This window comes from Rhagoletis pomonella, unplaced genomic scaffold, assembly GCF_013731165.1.
Source record: "Rhagoletis pomonella isolate Grant_MI unplaced genomic scaffold, Rhpom_1.0 Rhpom_scaffold_00004, whole genome shotgun sequence".
Lineage (NCBI taxonomy): Eukaryota > Metazoa > Arthropoda > Insecta > Diptera > Tephritidae > Rhagoletis > Rhagoletis pomonella.
In genome coordinates, this window is record NW_023458558.1 from 36,772,062 (window position 1) to 36,789,399 (window position 17,338).

The window sequence follows — 17,338 nt, forward strand, 5'->3', positions numbered from 1 at the left end:
TCTAAGTCTGTTTAACCAGATTGCTGACAATAACCGGCTTTTAGCTTCGGACGCTAAAAGGTTAAGTAGTATTTAGGCAACTTTGATGGGCGTTCAACAAGTACTTCTACAAGTCTTATAAGCAACCAAGAAATAATTTTAGATTCCTTCAGCGAAAGCCAAGGCTCGGATGTAGAATCTGGAGGCAATAACCCTAGAATGGTAAACATATTTTTTAGCCCTTTTATGGTAAACATCGCCTATGAGGCTACCTTTTTAAACACCGAACATTTCACCTCTACAAAAAAATTTTACACAAGCAAAAGCAAATACGTATTTACTATATCTTTTATAGCAAAAATTAATAAAAATAGTAAATTTTTTTATAGCTGAAATTTCTCAGTCTTATTAGTAGATCACATATTTTAATGAATGGTATAGAGGCACCGTTTGAAAAATAAATAAATAAAAATATTTGCTTTCGAGTTATTTTTGTAAAATTCCTTCAGCTTATAGATTTTAGATCAAATTAACATAATGACAAAAATTGCATGCATATGGCTTGGATAATATTTTGTTGTTAAAAAGTTTCCTATACAAAAAAAAAATCATTTATTAGTAAACATCGCCTCATGGGTGGCACACGTATGAATATTTCGGCAACATAATGGAGCTAAACAAACCATGTACACAACCACACAAACTTGCGGAATACTTAACTGAGTTGGCACGAACCCACGCTTTGATATAAAATACCGATCTGGAAATATCGCAAAAACAAAAAAGTAATGCACCTCACATGTTATGTTTACCATTCTAGGATTAAGAAATGTGAAATTAAAGCTCACTTGAAGGTGAAAATTGAATGCATGTGAAAAATATGACATTCGAAACATCTCTAGTAGTTATGTATCAAAGTGTTTGCGCTTGCCAAGCCATCGAAAGCTGTCAACGCAATACTCGTGAGCATGACAAAAGGGGAACGTGAATCGATGTTATTGAACGCAAAAGGAATTGTTTGCCAGATTGCACTCACATACATACTTATGACTAAACTTAAGTTGATAAATATGTTTAAGCATATATACATACACATATACATTGTACATATAAGTAGTGCGAAAATCTAAGTATATATAAATATGTATAGGTATTATATATCAAACAATGAGCGAAGATGTCATTGAGAATGGCACAAGCCAAAGCAAGCATAAAAGGCCAATACACATGTGCATACAAATGTTTGTGCATAAGTTTCTAAACAAACCGAACCGATACGCAACAAATAGTTTGTGAACTTTCGAAATGAAAATGAGAAGAAAAAAATGGCAACAAAGTTGAGTGCGAGAACTTTTATCTGCAACTCAGCAGACGGAATAAGACAAAGTGTGTATGTAACTATGTTACTATGTGTATGTGCGTATATTGTGTTTGTTATGGGACAAAAGATACGAAGGGGTAACCACGCTAAAAGGCCAACAACTTGACATCGACTACAGCCCGCCGGAGAATTGAGCGTTGAAAGTTGCGAACGTATAGCAAGCAACAGCAGCAACATGTGATGTGTCACACAGGAAAACCTAAATAAATGCACACACGTGCAATACACATACACATGTATGACATCAACCTTAACTTGGTGGGTAGCCGGTAGAGCAAAATAAAAAGATCTTATTTTATTTCTCGTTCATCGTGATTTTATCTTCTTTTTTGGCTGTCATCGTAAAATCGGCGATTTCTAATACTTGTACTTTAGATGTTGTTGTTGTTGTGTTGTCTATTAAAATTGTACCATTATTTTGTATTTGTTGTTGCATACAAATCAACGTATTGAATAGCTTGCAAAAGTTTATCAATCATTTAAAAAGTAAATTGTTTAAGGCATGTTGTTTACTCAGTAATGGCAAGCCAAATCAACAAATAAATAGGATGAAGAAAAGTTAAGGCTAGCAATGCTCACTCTTTCAATTTCTTCGTTATTTAGACAATGGCTGAACGTGTTTTCACAGTGTGACTCTTGTTGAAACGTGCTGCTAAAAATAGCCGAAAAATGCAAGGTGAACAACTTCCTTATTCTGACTTTGATCATTCCTTATTTTCAGCTAGATTTATTTATAAGTTTGCTGAAATTACTTCAAAAAAAAAAAATTTACATTTATTTGAAAAATGTGTCATATAAAGTTAAGCAGGGAAGCAGTGGTGCATTCATTTGATGTCTCGATAATATTATTGTAAATAATTATGTTGGAATTTAGGGCATCGCGAGGTAAAGAATTTTTTGTGCTATTTACTAAGTACTAAATACAAAACTAGTTACGACGTATTTATGTTTTAGTACTATGGTGAAAAAAAAGCAACGCGACATTTTATAACACGTTTGTCTTATTGCCTTTTGTATATTTAATATTATAGAATTTTTTTTATAAAATATTCAACAATTTTATTTAGCTTTGGGCCGTTTTTACATTTTGGTAGAAGTTATAGCTATTTCGGAGATCACCACATCTCCTCATCAGACTTCCTCAACCGGAGTTCGATCCAAAGACCTCAGTTGCAATAGCCAGCAGCCTCCCTACTGAACTAAGTTCGCTATGTAAACTGTTGTTGCTTTTTCCACTTTTTTATTTTGTTAAGCCAACTACAATCAAACGCAGCTATTCAAGTACGGTTTAAGCTTGATCATGTGGTTGTTGTTTTTGTTGGCTTTGCTAATAATTCCATTTTTAGAATGCTTAACTTTTAGGTGTGCTCGTCGTAAGGCTATTTATATTTAATCAACAATTTTATTGAGCTTGAAGCCGTTTAAATAAAAATGTCTGTGAAAAAACCACAATATTCACTTGAAATTTATAATAAGTTTCTCTGCTCACTTTGAAGCATTATTTGTTCTGCTCCGACTAACTGTTAGTAAATACTCTTTTATAAAATATTTTTTTTTTTTTAAGTTTAAAATGTTCCTTTTCGATCAGATTTCGCAGCAGCTGCAGCTGCTTATTACTAACTACTGCTTATTTACTGATGTTTTACAGAAATAATTTGAATTGGTGATACATTTGGAGTATTTCTTGTGTAAAAGCACTGTTATAACATTGAAATTTAACATTGACTTTTGTCCACCATGTTTCTTCTAGTCACCACAATGTTTGGAGTTTTATTAATTCTAAAAAATCTGCTCTGCTATTCCATCTACGGTCTTTTTCAAAGATAGAACAGCATATGCTTTAATGATGCGGTTAATTTAATTGCTGAGTACTTTCAAACAAATATTGTCCCTAATAGCACATCGGACTTGTCTGTTAACTTTTCATTTCACTCCCTCTTCTCAGTAAATTTCGGCCTCTTGATCTCTCCAATGATGATGTTACGAATGGTATACGACAACTTAAACTATCGATGCAAATTGTTGTTGACGGTCTTTCATTAGGTCTATTCAAAAATTACCCTGACATCATCTGTCCTATAAAATCAATTTTTAAAAGTCTCTTGCATATGGCGATTTCATTGCATCTTCAAAAATAGAAACAAGAGTGATATATCTAACTACAGACCCATATCCAAACTGTCCATTATCTCCAAATATTTGCGTGCATAATGTAGAATAAGCTCTATGTTTTATTGTCCGATCAGTTCCTAATTTATTAAATATTATGTTACCAGGCTAGTCTGATCTATGTTTTTAGTGCGAATAAAACTACATTATTCCACTTTCTGGCCCAAAGTTTCGCTAAAACATTTTTAGCATCTTCAGGGGCAATCCAGCTTTATTAAATCTGCCACAAACCAAAAATACAAAGGCACATTGTAATTAAAAATTAATGAATATAGCATACAAACATACATATACATATATGGAATTAAAAATTATAGACAACAATTTGAGGACAAAAAACTCACAATGTTTAAGAACTTTGATTAACACCTAAATACAGCGCATCTGTACCATCTTTTGTGGTAGCTTTGTCAATACTAAAATAATAAACATTTTTATTTGTTATCATAAACAAGAAATGTAAGCGGCCGCATTGTTGTCCGGATAATAAGCTCTATTTTTCTGTTAAGCATCTTATTTGCCCTAACCCACATGGGTTCGTGACTGGACGTTCTACTACTTCGAACTTAGCAGTTTTCAGTGAGTACTGTATTTCTTCCTTAGAAAAGGGTCGTCAAGTCGACTCAATTTACACCGACTTCTCAAAAGCATTTGAAAATGTGTCCCATAATATACTTATCCCTAAGTTATCTCTGTTTGGTTTTCATTCGTGTATTATTAATTGGTTTAAGTCCTATCTGTATAATATACAATGTATTGTCATGCTAGATAATGTCTCGGCGGTTCCTTTCACAACTACATCGGTTATACCTCAACGGAGCATTCTTTTCTTCCTACTATTCCTTAACGCAATTGCTTTTCATTTGCCACTTATCTGTTATATGCTGATGATCTTAAGTTATATCACATCATCGCTAATGTAGGTGATATACACAAGCTCCAGCGGGATATTGACGGTCTGTATGCTTGGTGCGTGAACAGTCGTTTAAGCCTCAATATTTCGAAGTATTCTCAGATGTCTTTCTCTAAGTCATCTAATGCGTATAGTTCTTCATATAACATTTATGGGATTACCTTGAATGTTGTTGTTGAAACTAAGGATCTAGGTGTTATTTTCGACTACAAACTTACCTTAAAAAGTCACATAAATTCAATTATTGCGAAATATTTTTCAATGCTGGGTTTAATGGGTTCGTCGACATGCCTCTGAATTTGCAAACCCTATACATTGAAGCTTTTATATACTTGCTTCATCAGATCTAAATTGGAACACACCGCAGTTATATGGAGACCGTACGTGCAATCGCAAATCGACCGTATCGAACGTATTCAAAAAATTGTTCTCCGTTTTTGTCTCAGGACACTTAACTTTATTGAACCGATTTCCTCCTATAAAGCTCGGTGTCAATTAATTGATCTCAAATTGTTAGGTACTCGTAGAACAATTCTGTCTCTCTCTTATTTGTATGATATTATTCGGCTTGTTTGTTGAAAATCTTTGAAATAACGGTAAGTTACAGAAACACGAAAACTGCGATAAATCAGTAACTACTGAAGCCAATTCACTCAAAATCGATGATTGCAATAACCACTTAGCAGAAAATTAAATTATTTATTGTAAATTTTTGGATTATGGGAGTGGCGCCGCCCACTTATGACTACAAATGTGTATCTCCCTAACCGATTTATCAATTGCTAGCAAACTCAGTGCACTTAATAACCTTGGTACGGAAGAGCAATTCATTGAAAATTATTCAAATCGGACTTAAATTATCCCCGCTTCACCTATAATGTTCAATTTGAGTAATACGATAACTCCGATTTTTCAATAACTGAAAACTTTCACATATTTTATATTTTAAAGATATTTACCCAAAAATACAAAAAAAATTACTAAAACAAATTTTGTCCTACTTTGCGGTTTCTGGCCAGTGGTCGATTTCCAACTACCAAAAATTGCGTTTAAATGTAAGAAGACTCTTAATATTGAGTTTTTTTTTTTTTGTTTTTATAATTTGGTATTTTGGTTTAGTTACGCATGAGAACAAATTGGTAAAATCAGAAAAGGTAAAAATGTTAAAATCACATATGGCTTAGAACACATTTGAGTATAAAGACGCTACCTCTTTTCATGTATACATATAACCTTGTAAAATTCATATTTTTTTCTAAGTAAACCCATTCCTCATTTTACTAAAATATTTAAATACAAACATGTATAACTCTACCCTAAATTATAAACAAGTATATTGTTGCATGTCATGCAACGGAAGTAGTTAAGCGCAAATAGCTACTTGAAATTTACAAAATTTCAATAAGGTAAAGATGTGGTTACCTTAAAGAAAATCGCTGTGTTCAAGCATTCAAGAATACGATGGCATATATGAAAAGGAGAAAACAGAGTACTGGGGTAAACACAAATGCATATTGTATCTCTGTTCATTCTAATACTTGTATAACTAGCTACGTGAACTTCAGCGCACATTTAGTCAACCGCAAATTCGCATGAACTGCAACAATTTCACAGCTTTAGCGAATTGCAAGCATGAAAATACCTGCTGGCAAATACTTGCATGTCAGCTTATATCATATACATTAGGGCGGATCAATTTGTAAGGGAGATTTTTTCAACAATGCGCGTATAGAACAATAGTATTCTATGTGTAATTCTAAGTAAGTTTGCCGAAGAAATGGTAGGTCTAAAATCAATTTGGAGTTTGCCAAATTTCGAGAACAGGTTTCTTAGCGCTTTGCTGTAGTATCGTGAAAATATGCTATAAGGGGTGTTTTGGTATGAGGAATCCATTTCTGCACTTATCTTTTTCTTAAAACCACCACCGGCGGCGCAACAGTGAAAACTTCCACACTTCCTTCGAAAACTATTTTCGAAATTTGGCAAATTCCTAATTGATTTTAGACCCATGATTTCATCGGCAAATCATAGTCAAAAAAAGTTGACTCGCCCTACTGTACATACATTTTATTTCTACAATTACCCGTATGTACGTTTGTGAGTACTCATGTGAATTCTATTACCTTTGTAAGTTTGCTAAAAGTTGCACGCTGTCTAAAAACCGCAACGAAATTGCAATGCAAAATGAATGAAATTACGTCAGTTGCAAAGGGCGAAAAGCTTCAAAGCACACACAAATTGATTTGAAGTGAATTAAAAGATATTCACACACGTATACATACATACATACTTATCCGAAAACTCTGGAAACTCCTTTAAACTGGCAGAGTGGAAGGTGAATATGTTGCCTTAAATAAAATAAAAAGCAGCTACCTTTGTTGAGGGTTTCAGTAATTTCTACTGAGGCAACGTGCTTGCGCCCGCACACTTTAGAGTAGGTAGAGTTGCAAGTGTAATAACTATGTACACGGCGTATGAGTAACATTTGCGTAAGTATGCACGGCGCAGTTAACATCAATTTAATTTTCTCTACCAACAAGGGCACTTCATTTAAGAAACTGCCATTAAAATTGAGCGGTAAATAGCTGCGTGCCAATGAAGCTAAAGTGCGTACACACTCGCACACACACACACACATGTACATGATTGTAAACTATCGGCAACACACTCACCAATCCAGCCAGTTATGCGCTGTGAACTAAAAGTTAATATCCACCATAGCACTAACGAATATTACTGTTACGTTAATTACATGCGTTCTATGCTATTTTAACACGTACTTTCATGTTGCACACCTATCGTAAATCGCTATTGACCATATCAACTCCCAGTCATTCCAATTCATATGCTGAATTGCTGCTGCTGGTGCACTTCCAGGCGACTGACCAACTAACCAACCAGCCAACCAGCCAACCAACCAACAACCAGTCTGCCAGCCAACGCCTATCGTCGGTCGAAACCGCAGCACGCCGATTGCAATCGACAAATTGGCTCTGCCACTTAGATTTAGTATATATGTATGTATGTATGTATGTATTTTTATGTATTTCTGTGCATTAACTAGTGGGTGTGTGCGTATGTATGCTGCAGCATTCGCTCAACGAAATTAATGCGGTAACTAAACTTTACAGTCTCAATTGCAATTCCGATTGCGCGCTGTATTACGTGTATGTACGCACGAATTGCCTTTTAGGTGAAATTGAAATTATAATTTTCGCTATCGGATATTCACTGGCATGCACCTGAATTACGTGCGCAATGCAATGCAAGGGAATTTGCTTGCATCATTGAAAAAGAATATCAGCCGAAATAAGCGAAAATTGTTATGGGTATTATACCAGTAAATACGGGTGGAATATATATACGTAAATATGTATGGGAAAAATTAATTTTTTCAAATGAAGATCTTTATTATGAAAATGTGGAACGGAAAAACTGCCCACAGAAAAAAATGTCCTCTTCACATAAAAAGATAAATAATAAAGGTGAAATTAATTAACAGCTTGTTGCAAATTTACACTGGAAAAAAAAAGAGGAAAGAACGCGCCTACGCCATGGTAGGGAAATGAAAGTTCCCTGTTTTTCATTAATTATTCCATAATCCTGAAAGTTGAATATTTCGATCTACTGAACTTAATTGGGTTGAGTGATCAAATCATAAATCCAAAAATCGATTTTATTTATGATAAGATTCGCTGATCAATTCAGAAACAATACTTATTCGTTGCTGTTGTAACAGCACATAAATTCCACAAAGAGTTTGTGTGGAGTGTTGCTGCAGCGGCGGTCTTGGTCAGATATAAATCTGGGTCTTTCAGGTTACGTGATTTTCTGCCCTGAGCTGAGGTGAGTTGAGGCGAGTTGATGCGTATTGAAGTGAGTTTAATTGAAGTGAGGTGAATTTAGTTGAGATGAGGTCACTTGAGGTGGATTAAGGTAAATGGGTATGAGATCAGTTGCAGTGAGTTGAGGCGAGTTGAGCAAAGTTTAGGTGTGGTGAGGATAATTGAAATGAAGTGCGTCGCGTTGGGTTAAATTTAGTTGCAGTGGGTTGAGTTGGGGTGAAGTGAGGTGAGCTACAAGACATAGCACTTCACTTTAATCTTTATCGTTGTATTTTTATCCTTATTTCTTTCCCTCTCTCTATCTCTATCTCTGCCTTTGTCTCTATCCTTTTCTTAATCTGTATATTTTTTCTTATCATTGTCCTTATCTTTGTACCTAGCTTTGTTTTATCGCGTTTCCGTTTCTACCGAAAAATGTTACCTTCTCTTTTCCCTCTACGCGCAATCTTTTTTTCCGAGCACCAATGTACAAAAACTCAAATTGCCATAATAGCTGTTGTTTTTTTTACACCCGCAAGCAAATTTTATAAAACACAAAAATGGAAAATACCACTAAAGAATCAGAAAATTTAGACATTTGCTAACTTTAATAGCCATAAAAGAAATTCTTTCAGAATTTCGGAATTGAAAGCTCAGCAAATGTTTAAAGTATTTTACATATTTTTCAAATGAAATAAAAGATGTAAAGTGAAAATGTGGTGATTAAATTGAATTGAAATTTCAACTGAATAAACTTTAACTGTCACACATGTCATATCGCAAAAAAAAGTAAAACAGCTAATTTGTTAATTCCGGGTTCGAACACTGTGGTTTTGCGATCCTCACGCTCTGGCACGTTTATACACTATTTTGACAAGTGTGAGACAGTAACTTATTTTTACTCCCTAATTACCGAAACAGCCCGGAAAACATGTGGAACAAAGCTAATATTGCGATTTTCTTCTGGAGATAATAATATATGGACTTTTTGTACCTAATTTTGACAAAAACAAATTTTTTGTTGGTTTTTCATCATTTCCAATCCTCCCCTCATATTTAAGATAAAAGGCATATGCCTAGTGTTGACAGAACTTCATACGTAAGAGATTACTTAAAGTGTATAAAAATTAAATCGTATTCGTGCCAGCAACCGGCTCATTTTATTAGGCAGAGTAAACACGAAATTTCATTCGCTCTTGTTCTCAAGAATCACTGTTTCGACTATGTGGAGGCAGGTGGACAAAAGTCAGTGGTGACAGTTGATAAAAAAAAAACCGGTTGGGCAAACCGGGAGAGAAAACTAAAATGCATAATACAAAATGTCATATCATTTGTTTACACCCCCTTTCTAAGAACGTTATATTTCCAAAAAAATACATACTAATCAGTTTACTTGCCTTTAGGGCTTTTTAGAAATTTTTCGGTTTAAGAAGGTATCTATTCTGTAGTTTTCTGGTATCCTCAGAAAGTCTCTTTAAAATGTTTTCTGTAAGCTCATCTTCCATTTGCTCAACCAGTTGGTGATGAACGCTGATCGTAGCCAAGTTTTGATACGCCGAAGTATGCTGAACGACCTCTCAATGGACGCAACTGAGTATGGCAAAGCGAAAATAAAACATAACCGACTCCTCGTACAAGTCTGTCAATTTTACATCAATATTCTATTGATAGACTGACCGAACACAACAAGGGGCCAATCAAAAGGCGACCTTTTTTGGTAGAAACGAAATCACCATTAATTGCATCCTGGTGGGTGTTGTCCAACCGGGTACCTGGGAACCTTAGTATAATACTGTGTATTAAATGTATATTGATTTATTTATTTTTAACGAAGATCTTTTAGTACCAATTCAACGTTAGAAATATATAAAAGGACATTTCCAATACAAATTTCGGTTTAATCTGTAATCAGCTAGAGCGTAAACTTGTGAATTTTGAAAAGATGTAGTACATTAAAGTGAAAAGGGAAGAAAAGGGAGGTTCTCTATGTTCTTTTATATCCGAGGAATATACTAGAACGCCTTTGAAACAAATATGCATTACGTTCAGATACCAGTTTACTTTAGTATCGATCGTTTACTTGGAGCAGCCGGTCGTATTTCGAATACATTGTACATATTTCCTTTTAACTTGGTGTGCCGTTTTATTGGATAGATAAAATAACTTCACGAATAAAAATAACAGAGTAAATTTTTATACGCACGTTTGCAAATGTACAATTTTTCATAATTCATAATTTTTTATTGCCTGAAAGGAGAAAGAAATATATAATTGTTATTTTAGTAAACCAAATATTATTTTTTTATAATTTACATAAGGTCAATTTTAATAAATGAAAATTTAAAAAACAGTATTATACCTTATTTATTTATACATCTTTCCACCTATTTCGTATGGCTGGAATATTCGTGTACGTTTCTTCAAATTCAAACCTTTCTGGGCTGAAAAGAAATTTAAAATATTTTAAATGCATTTCTCCATGTAAAATTAATCAAATCATGGGGATCCGGGAGGATTTTGAAAACTTGTTCCGAGAAAAAAAGATATTTGATACAATATGTGTCGGCGGGGTTAAGGTAAAATTTTTGATGACTCAAAAGTTATAATTTTTATGATTTCTCAAGTTTTATGAAAAAGTAGTTGATCCGATTCAGCAGTACGTTAGAAAAAAATTAGCTCAGTTATGGTAAATAATTTTAAATTTTGCATAATTTGGTAATAAAATACTTTGTTGTAAAGTAATACCTGAAAAATCAAATGCAAATCGATTGTGCGTTGTATGCCTACCAATGTAGCTAAAAATATCTACGTCAAATATAAAGGAAACACATCGATGTATTTTTGCCACTGACACCCTAACCATAAAGTATATTTTCGACAGTTTTCTTTATAATTGATTATTATTAAAAAAAAAAAAAAACAAAGATTAAAAGGAAGCTTCGCGGATCGAATTTTAGTACAGTTGTTACATTTAAAATTACAGGGTGAACTTTGTGAGTAATATGTAGCTTGCGCCGTTCAAATTCAATTAAACGACATAGTACGTAGTACCTATTCGTATTTTTGTTAATCAATTCCAACCAATGCCTCTTTCGCTTCTTCATCCATTTGGGATTATCTAGTTGTTTACGATAAGCCACGGAATTGAGTTTTTTAATTATTTAGTCACTGTAAATACCGATTTTTTTCGATCTATCCTCTGAAACTTGCCTTTGCGAGTAGTGCGTCGTATGCTTTTCTTTTACTTTAATTCCTATTTCGTAGTTATTTCTTCTTTTAAATTAAAGCCATTTTCGCTAACAATTCCACGAAGCTTTATTTACCGCCTTTCAGCTGGTAGCATTGAAATAAATTTCCACGTGCTCTGGCGAATAACAGCGTAACGGTGTCTCTATCAGCATTACATTGTGCTGCTATTGGCATTCGCTCACATCCCAAAAGCCCAAATCGCAAAACTTCGCTGCCAAAAACAAAAAAAAAAACAAAAGGATAAAGTTTTTTCGTGTTCTCCACTTCATTTTTCTTTCAACACTTTCATGTATTTTCGGTACTTTTTTTCATTTTGTTATGTTATTGTTGCATTTTGTCAAACTTGTTGTTTATGCTACTTGCCATAGCGCTCAGTAGTTGCTTTACTTTTTTGATAGTTTTCTTTGTGCTGTAGCTTTTTTTTTTATTGTTACACTTTGCTGCAACAATTTTCATTCTGTATTTCGTTTGCCACTTTCCCCTTTTCGTATTTGGTTTTTTCCTCAGCCATTCTGAGCTTCATTGATGCCCTGAGTTGACATTGTCGAAAAGTCAATTTAAGTTTTGTGCCATTAAGTCGTCGCTGAAGGCAGTCGTAGTGACGCAGGCAGCACTACCAGCTTGTGGCAAGTGGCTGAGAATGTGAACTGAATGTTGGTAGCCAATTGAAGCACCCTATGGTAAAATGCAGCCAACAACAATGGGCAAGGCAAGGAATTTGTTGAGTTTGGCAGCAACGCCAACAGCCACAACGAAAAAGATTCAGCAACAGCCAACGCGACAGGAACGACGTTGATTGCTACCGAGTATCTGCATACGTCCAATGCACTGTGTAGCCACCACCTCAGCTTAGCTAACGGATTAGTTCACCACTTGGCAGTAGTGTCGTCCTTTCGTCATTTGAGTATCTATCCTTTCAAATAGCCATGGCTTGCAGAATTTGTTTTCTTTGCTACTTTTAAATAATTTGCAAAGGCGAAAAGCGAATAGTTGAAATTATTTTCTTTGCGAATTGCTGCGGGCTTCGATTGCTCAGCGTGTGCTTTATCGTTCGCTTTATCGTCAGCAGATTATCAAAAGCAGATTTATTTATGTATCTTTCCAGCGCTCAGCCGGTTCACTTGTTTATTCTCCAATCATTCAATGGCCAGCATAGCGGCGTTTACACTGCGCCGCATTCGTTATATGCTAACTTTTTATGCACACACATACATACCCGTATATTTACTTTGTATAAATCTTTAACTTTGATCGACTTTGACTCTGCCAAGTAGTGCAGAAATGCAATTAAAATATGCTTAGGTTGGTCGGATTTTCTTCGTTTGCCTTTCATCTCTCATCTAAATAGTTATGTACTAACTAGTTTTGTGTTACTTTTCTTGTTATTAAAAGCAATCATTTACTGAGCTTTTTTGTTTGCTTTTTGTCTCTTTGCAGGAAGCGGAAAATGCCATTACAGCCATGAATGGCCAGTGGTTGGGCTCGCGTTCGATACGCACGAATTGGGCAACAAGAAAGCCGCCGGCGACAAAATTGGATGGTAAGCTAAGACTCAAGTCTTGTTTGCAAAAAATCAAATCCATTATCGAACTACAAATAATAATTTACTCCTTTTATTTTACAACAAAAACTTAAACACCAACACAATTCTTCCCACACTTTTTCATCACACACTTTTGTGTTTGCCACTTCCTCTTTTTGTTTTGGTTTTCGTTTCGTTTCGTTTTTCTCTTTTCTTCCGTTTAGTTAATGCCAAACCTTTAACCTTCGATGAAGTGTACAACCAAAGCAGCCCCACTAATTGCACTGTCTACTGTGGTGGCATCAATGGCGCATTGTCCGGCTTTTTAAACGAGGAGATTTTGCAGAAAACTTTCTCTCCCTACGGCACAATTCAGGAGATAAGGGTATTCAAGGACAAAGGATATGCATTTGTGCGGTGAGTTTTAGCAAAACTAAGAACAAAACAAAAAAAATATCTAATAAAGTAAAAGTTGCGCTGCAAAAAGCGCAAATATACGCCATTTTCGTATGCACGCACGCACGCAAAAACCCTAACACTATATTTATATACTTATATGTACGTACCCTGCAGGAAATGTATCTAGGTATAAGCTAACTTCAAGTTGATTAGGAAGGAGCGAAAATTCACTATTATCTGTATGTTTTCTTTGACGATAGCTAACTATATTTCTATGGCAACGGCCGCGAAATAGTCTGCATTTGATGCAACTAACTATATTTTTTTTAGTTTTTTTTTTTTATTTGCTTTATTTATTTTATTATATTTCATATTTGTTTACATATTCTGTTGTAGGTGGTCCCATATTCGAACTCCCACAGACATAACTTCAAAACAACTCTCTACAAGTGGGTTATTTTTTATCAATTGATAATTTTTTTCTCCAGGGTATGTGAGCACATACACAAAGTTTTGATGCATTAAATACCTGCGTTTATGCAAGAAGCAAAGCAAAAAACTAGTTGTCGCAACTATGCAAACCTTTTTTTTTAAACTTTATTGCTTATTAACTTACCTCAATTTGTACAAATATGTGTGTACTAGATGTATATTTGAATTTGAAAATTGTTGCAAAAACTATGCTACACTTTCCTTTTAGTTTAAGATAAAATTTGCGAAATTTAATTTTTACGATGCTACTCTGCTCCCTCCACACAATGGTTTAAAACTGGAAGCGTAGCGACTGCCCTTTTTAACCGATTTGTTTAATTTTACATTAAAGCTAATAAAATTTAGAAGTTTTTCGTTAAACCCGATTTTTAAATTTTTATTTGTTTATTGCATATACATATGTATGTATGTATGTATGAACATTAGACTGGTCCAAAAAATTATTTTCCGAGATAGGGTTCGGGGCACCTTTCAAAATTTTTCCTTTTGCCGAAAGAGGTGCTGGTATCAAACTTTACGTTTCTAAGTACAAATTCATATGATGCTCAAGACACGCATATTTTACTTTAAAAGTATTTTGTACATACATATATATAATGATTAAAGAATTTTTTAAGCAACCTAAGAACATTTCAAATTTAAATAGTTTAAAAAGTATATCAAAAGTTTCAGTTGGCGTGGCAACAGAAGCTTTTTATATAAATAGCCAATATTTGTGCCAGTTTCACAGCGATCCAGTAGCGCATTTCAGGGTCATTTAGCACCCTGTATTGGTTACAGTAGAAAATTGAGACTTGCCCCTCTATTCTAACAGAGTCTCAAAACTTAGCTCATCACTGTTGTGATTTCTAGTGCGCCGAGAAATGTGTCACAAAAAATTCGATTTTGAGTGCAAGAAAAATACACAAAGATTTAAAAATTTGTATTGTAGCGGCATATTTTTTGCAGTGGCAAGCTTTGAGGCGCAGTAGAAATCATAGCAGTGATGAGCTAAAGTTTGTGACTTTGTTAGAATACGGCTGTTGGTATAGATATTACAAATAGCAAAATAAAAAAACTATGGGGGTTCTCGGTTTTCTATGACGAAAAAATTGGACCACTACACATGTACATATATACAAAATTTTGGTACAAAACGCAGCGAAGTAGTAATTTTGAAGAAAATCGATTCTTATGTTCCGGTATGAGAGGGGAAACCAGCAGCCGGATTTCGGTTGTCGCTATCGCTAAAACTCCATCGCCAAAAAATGTTAAACGAATTTGAGCAATATTTAGCGACTCTGTCTTAAAAAGGCGTCTCTAAGAATCTTCATTTTTTAATCAATTTTTGAGGGATTTTAGCGTTGAACAACATATTTTGACTGCTCATACAGCAAAAACTGCGATTCGCGCGTAAATTATATAGCTAAAAATTTATATTTTTCGGTGAAACATGTTAAAAATTTGAGAAGAGTAAAAAGCTTTGCTAAAAAATATATCAATAAATCGTAGCTAATTTTAGTATTGTTATTTGTTTAAACTACTCAAGTATATAAAATAAAAAAAAAGCTTTGTTACTAATAGGATAAATTGAAAACGGCTACGGAAGAGTGAAAAAGAACAAAAATGTATGCTTGCATAGTATTTTTAGAAGCTTTATTGAAAAAAGAATTTTTTTTTTTACGGTTTCTGGTCTGTCTTCATAAAACACCTCATTTTCGCTTAATATTTCATTAATATCAAATTCTCTTCCGTTGTTATTTATAATAAAAATGCTTGTTCTCGTTTGTGGCTCCTTTACTCAAAAGTCTTGCCCACTGATTGCTGGTAACTTCCTGAAAGAAATACGATTTTTTTTTAGACTTATTTGATACTAAAAACAGTTAAGAGCAGCGCTGTCTTCATACCTTACATGAGCATCTGAAAAATTTACTTTAATAGATTACTACATTTGAAAAAAGTTATATATTTACAAAATACATAGATAGAGTAGATACATATGTGAAAACAATCAGAGGTATGGATGATATACCTTATATAGCACGAATCTAAATGATTTTCACTGCTGTGTGATCGGTATGTAAACCGGTAACACAATTTAATTGGTTTAGACTCCTACATAAAGGAGATATATCGTAATAACTGGTATCTGAATAATCAGAGGTATAAGAGATAAAGCTTACACAGCATAGATTTAGACGATTTTCTCAGTAGACTTTGTGTTATTATTTATAGAATAGCTTACGAAATTAATCTGCTTTAGCAGTCCAAAAAAGCAGTTGTACAATACAACCCCATATCTGAACAATCAGTTGTGTGGCGGATATAAATAGGTTACAGTGACCTGCTCTTTTTTAACTTTCTGTTGATAATGAGTGCAAATATTGCGAAATTTCATGTTCCTAGCTGAATAAATGGATAAGTTATAACGAAAAATCTCATATCTGAAAAATCAGTTGTACGGGAGCTATATGTTATAGTGGTCCGATTCCTCCGGTTCCGACAAATGATTAATACATTGTAAAAATACACACATCTACCAAATTTCATCTGGATATCTCGAAAACTGACAGACTAGATTGCATACAAACAGACGGACAGACAGACAGACAGACGGAGATGGCTAAATCGCCTCAGCTCGACGTTCTGATCATTTAAGTATACATTTTAATGGGTCTATCTCTTCTTATTCTGGTACTTACAAACATCGGACCAAAGATATAATACCATTTCGTGCTCATTCAAGGCATAATAAACGTATACACAAAGCTCTATTCACCTTGAGCAAAAAAAATCCGAAAAAATCTCGAAAATTTTTTTAAGTCGCCGTGCTGTCCTTTAATATTAGTACGAATCTCCTCAAAAGCATTCAGCCTTATAATGAGCATAATTTTTACCCGAAATCTTTCACTTTTAATGATATAAGGATTTAAGGATTTTTATCGCTACATATTAAATAATAATAAAGTGAAAGTGTCAACTGGTTAAGAAATTGCGTTGGTTTTAAATATTAAATATTACATTTTTGCTTATATTAATAGCACACTTTATGTATGCCGAAGGAAATGCCTAGAGAAGTGTAAAAAGGCGACTACAGAAGTAGCATTCTTCTCGTAGAGAGCACAGATATTTGAGGCTACGGAATGGTTTTCTATATGTTTATCTACAATTCATCATTATTCATAGATGCAGTAATTCAAACAACCGTTCAAATAGTGATTTCAAATATTCACAATGTTTTTCTAGCAATTCTTTTTTCTGTTTTTTTTTAACCCTTCGATTTGTGAGAAGGTCCCTAGGGACCTTTTCGTATTTCATGTGCCTATATCTTTTTGTTCAATGCATTTTTGAAAAGAATTTATACATGTATTCCAAGAATAAATGAAGCTGAATCGTTTAAAATAAGTTTCGAAGGGATACGGGATCACGTT

General features: G+C 34.1%; 1 protein-coding gene across 1 annotated transcript in view; it reads left to right on the top strand.

Moving 5' to 3' along the window:
• LOC118737541 (nucleolysin TIA-1) overlaps positions 1 to 17,338 on the top strand; it is a 383,280-nt gene that overhangs the window by 350,901 nt on the left and 15,041 nt on the right. Inside the window, exons 4-5 of the mRNA XM_036468115.1 lie at positions 12,953 to 13,055; positions 13,262 to 13,454. Of these exons, the coding sequence (XP_036324008.1) occupies positions 12,953 to 13,055; positions 13,262 to 13,454 (296 nt within the window). The remainder of the gene's footprint in view (positions 1 to 12,952; positions 13,056 to 13,261; positions 13,455 to 17,338) is intronic.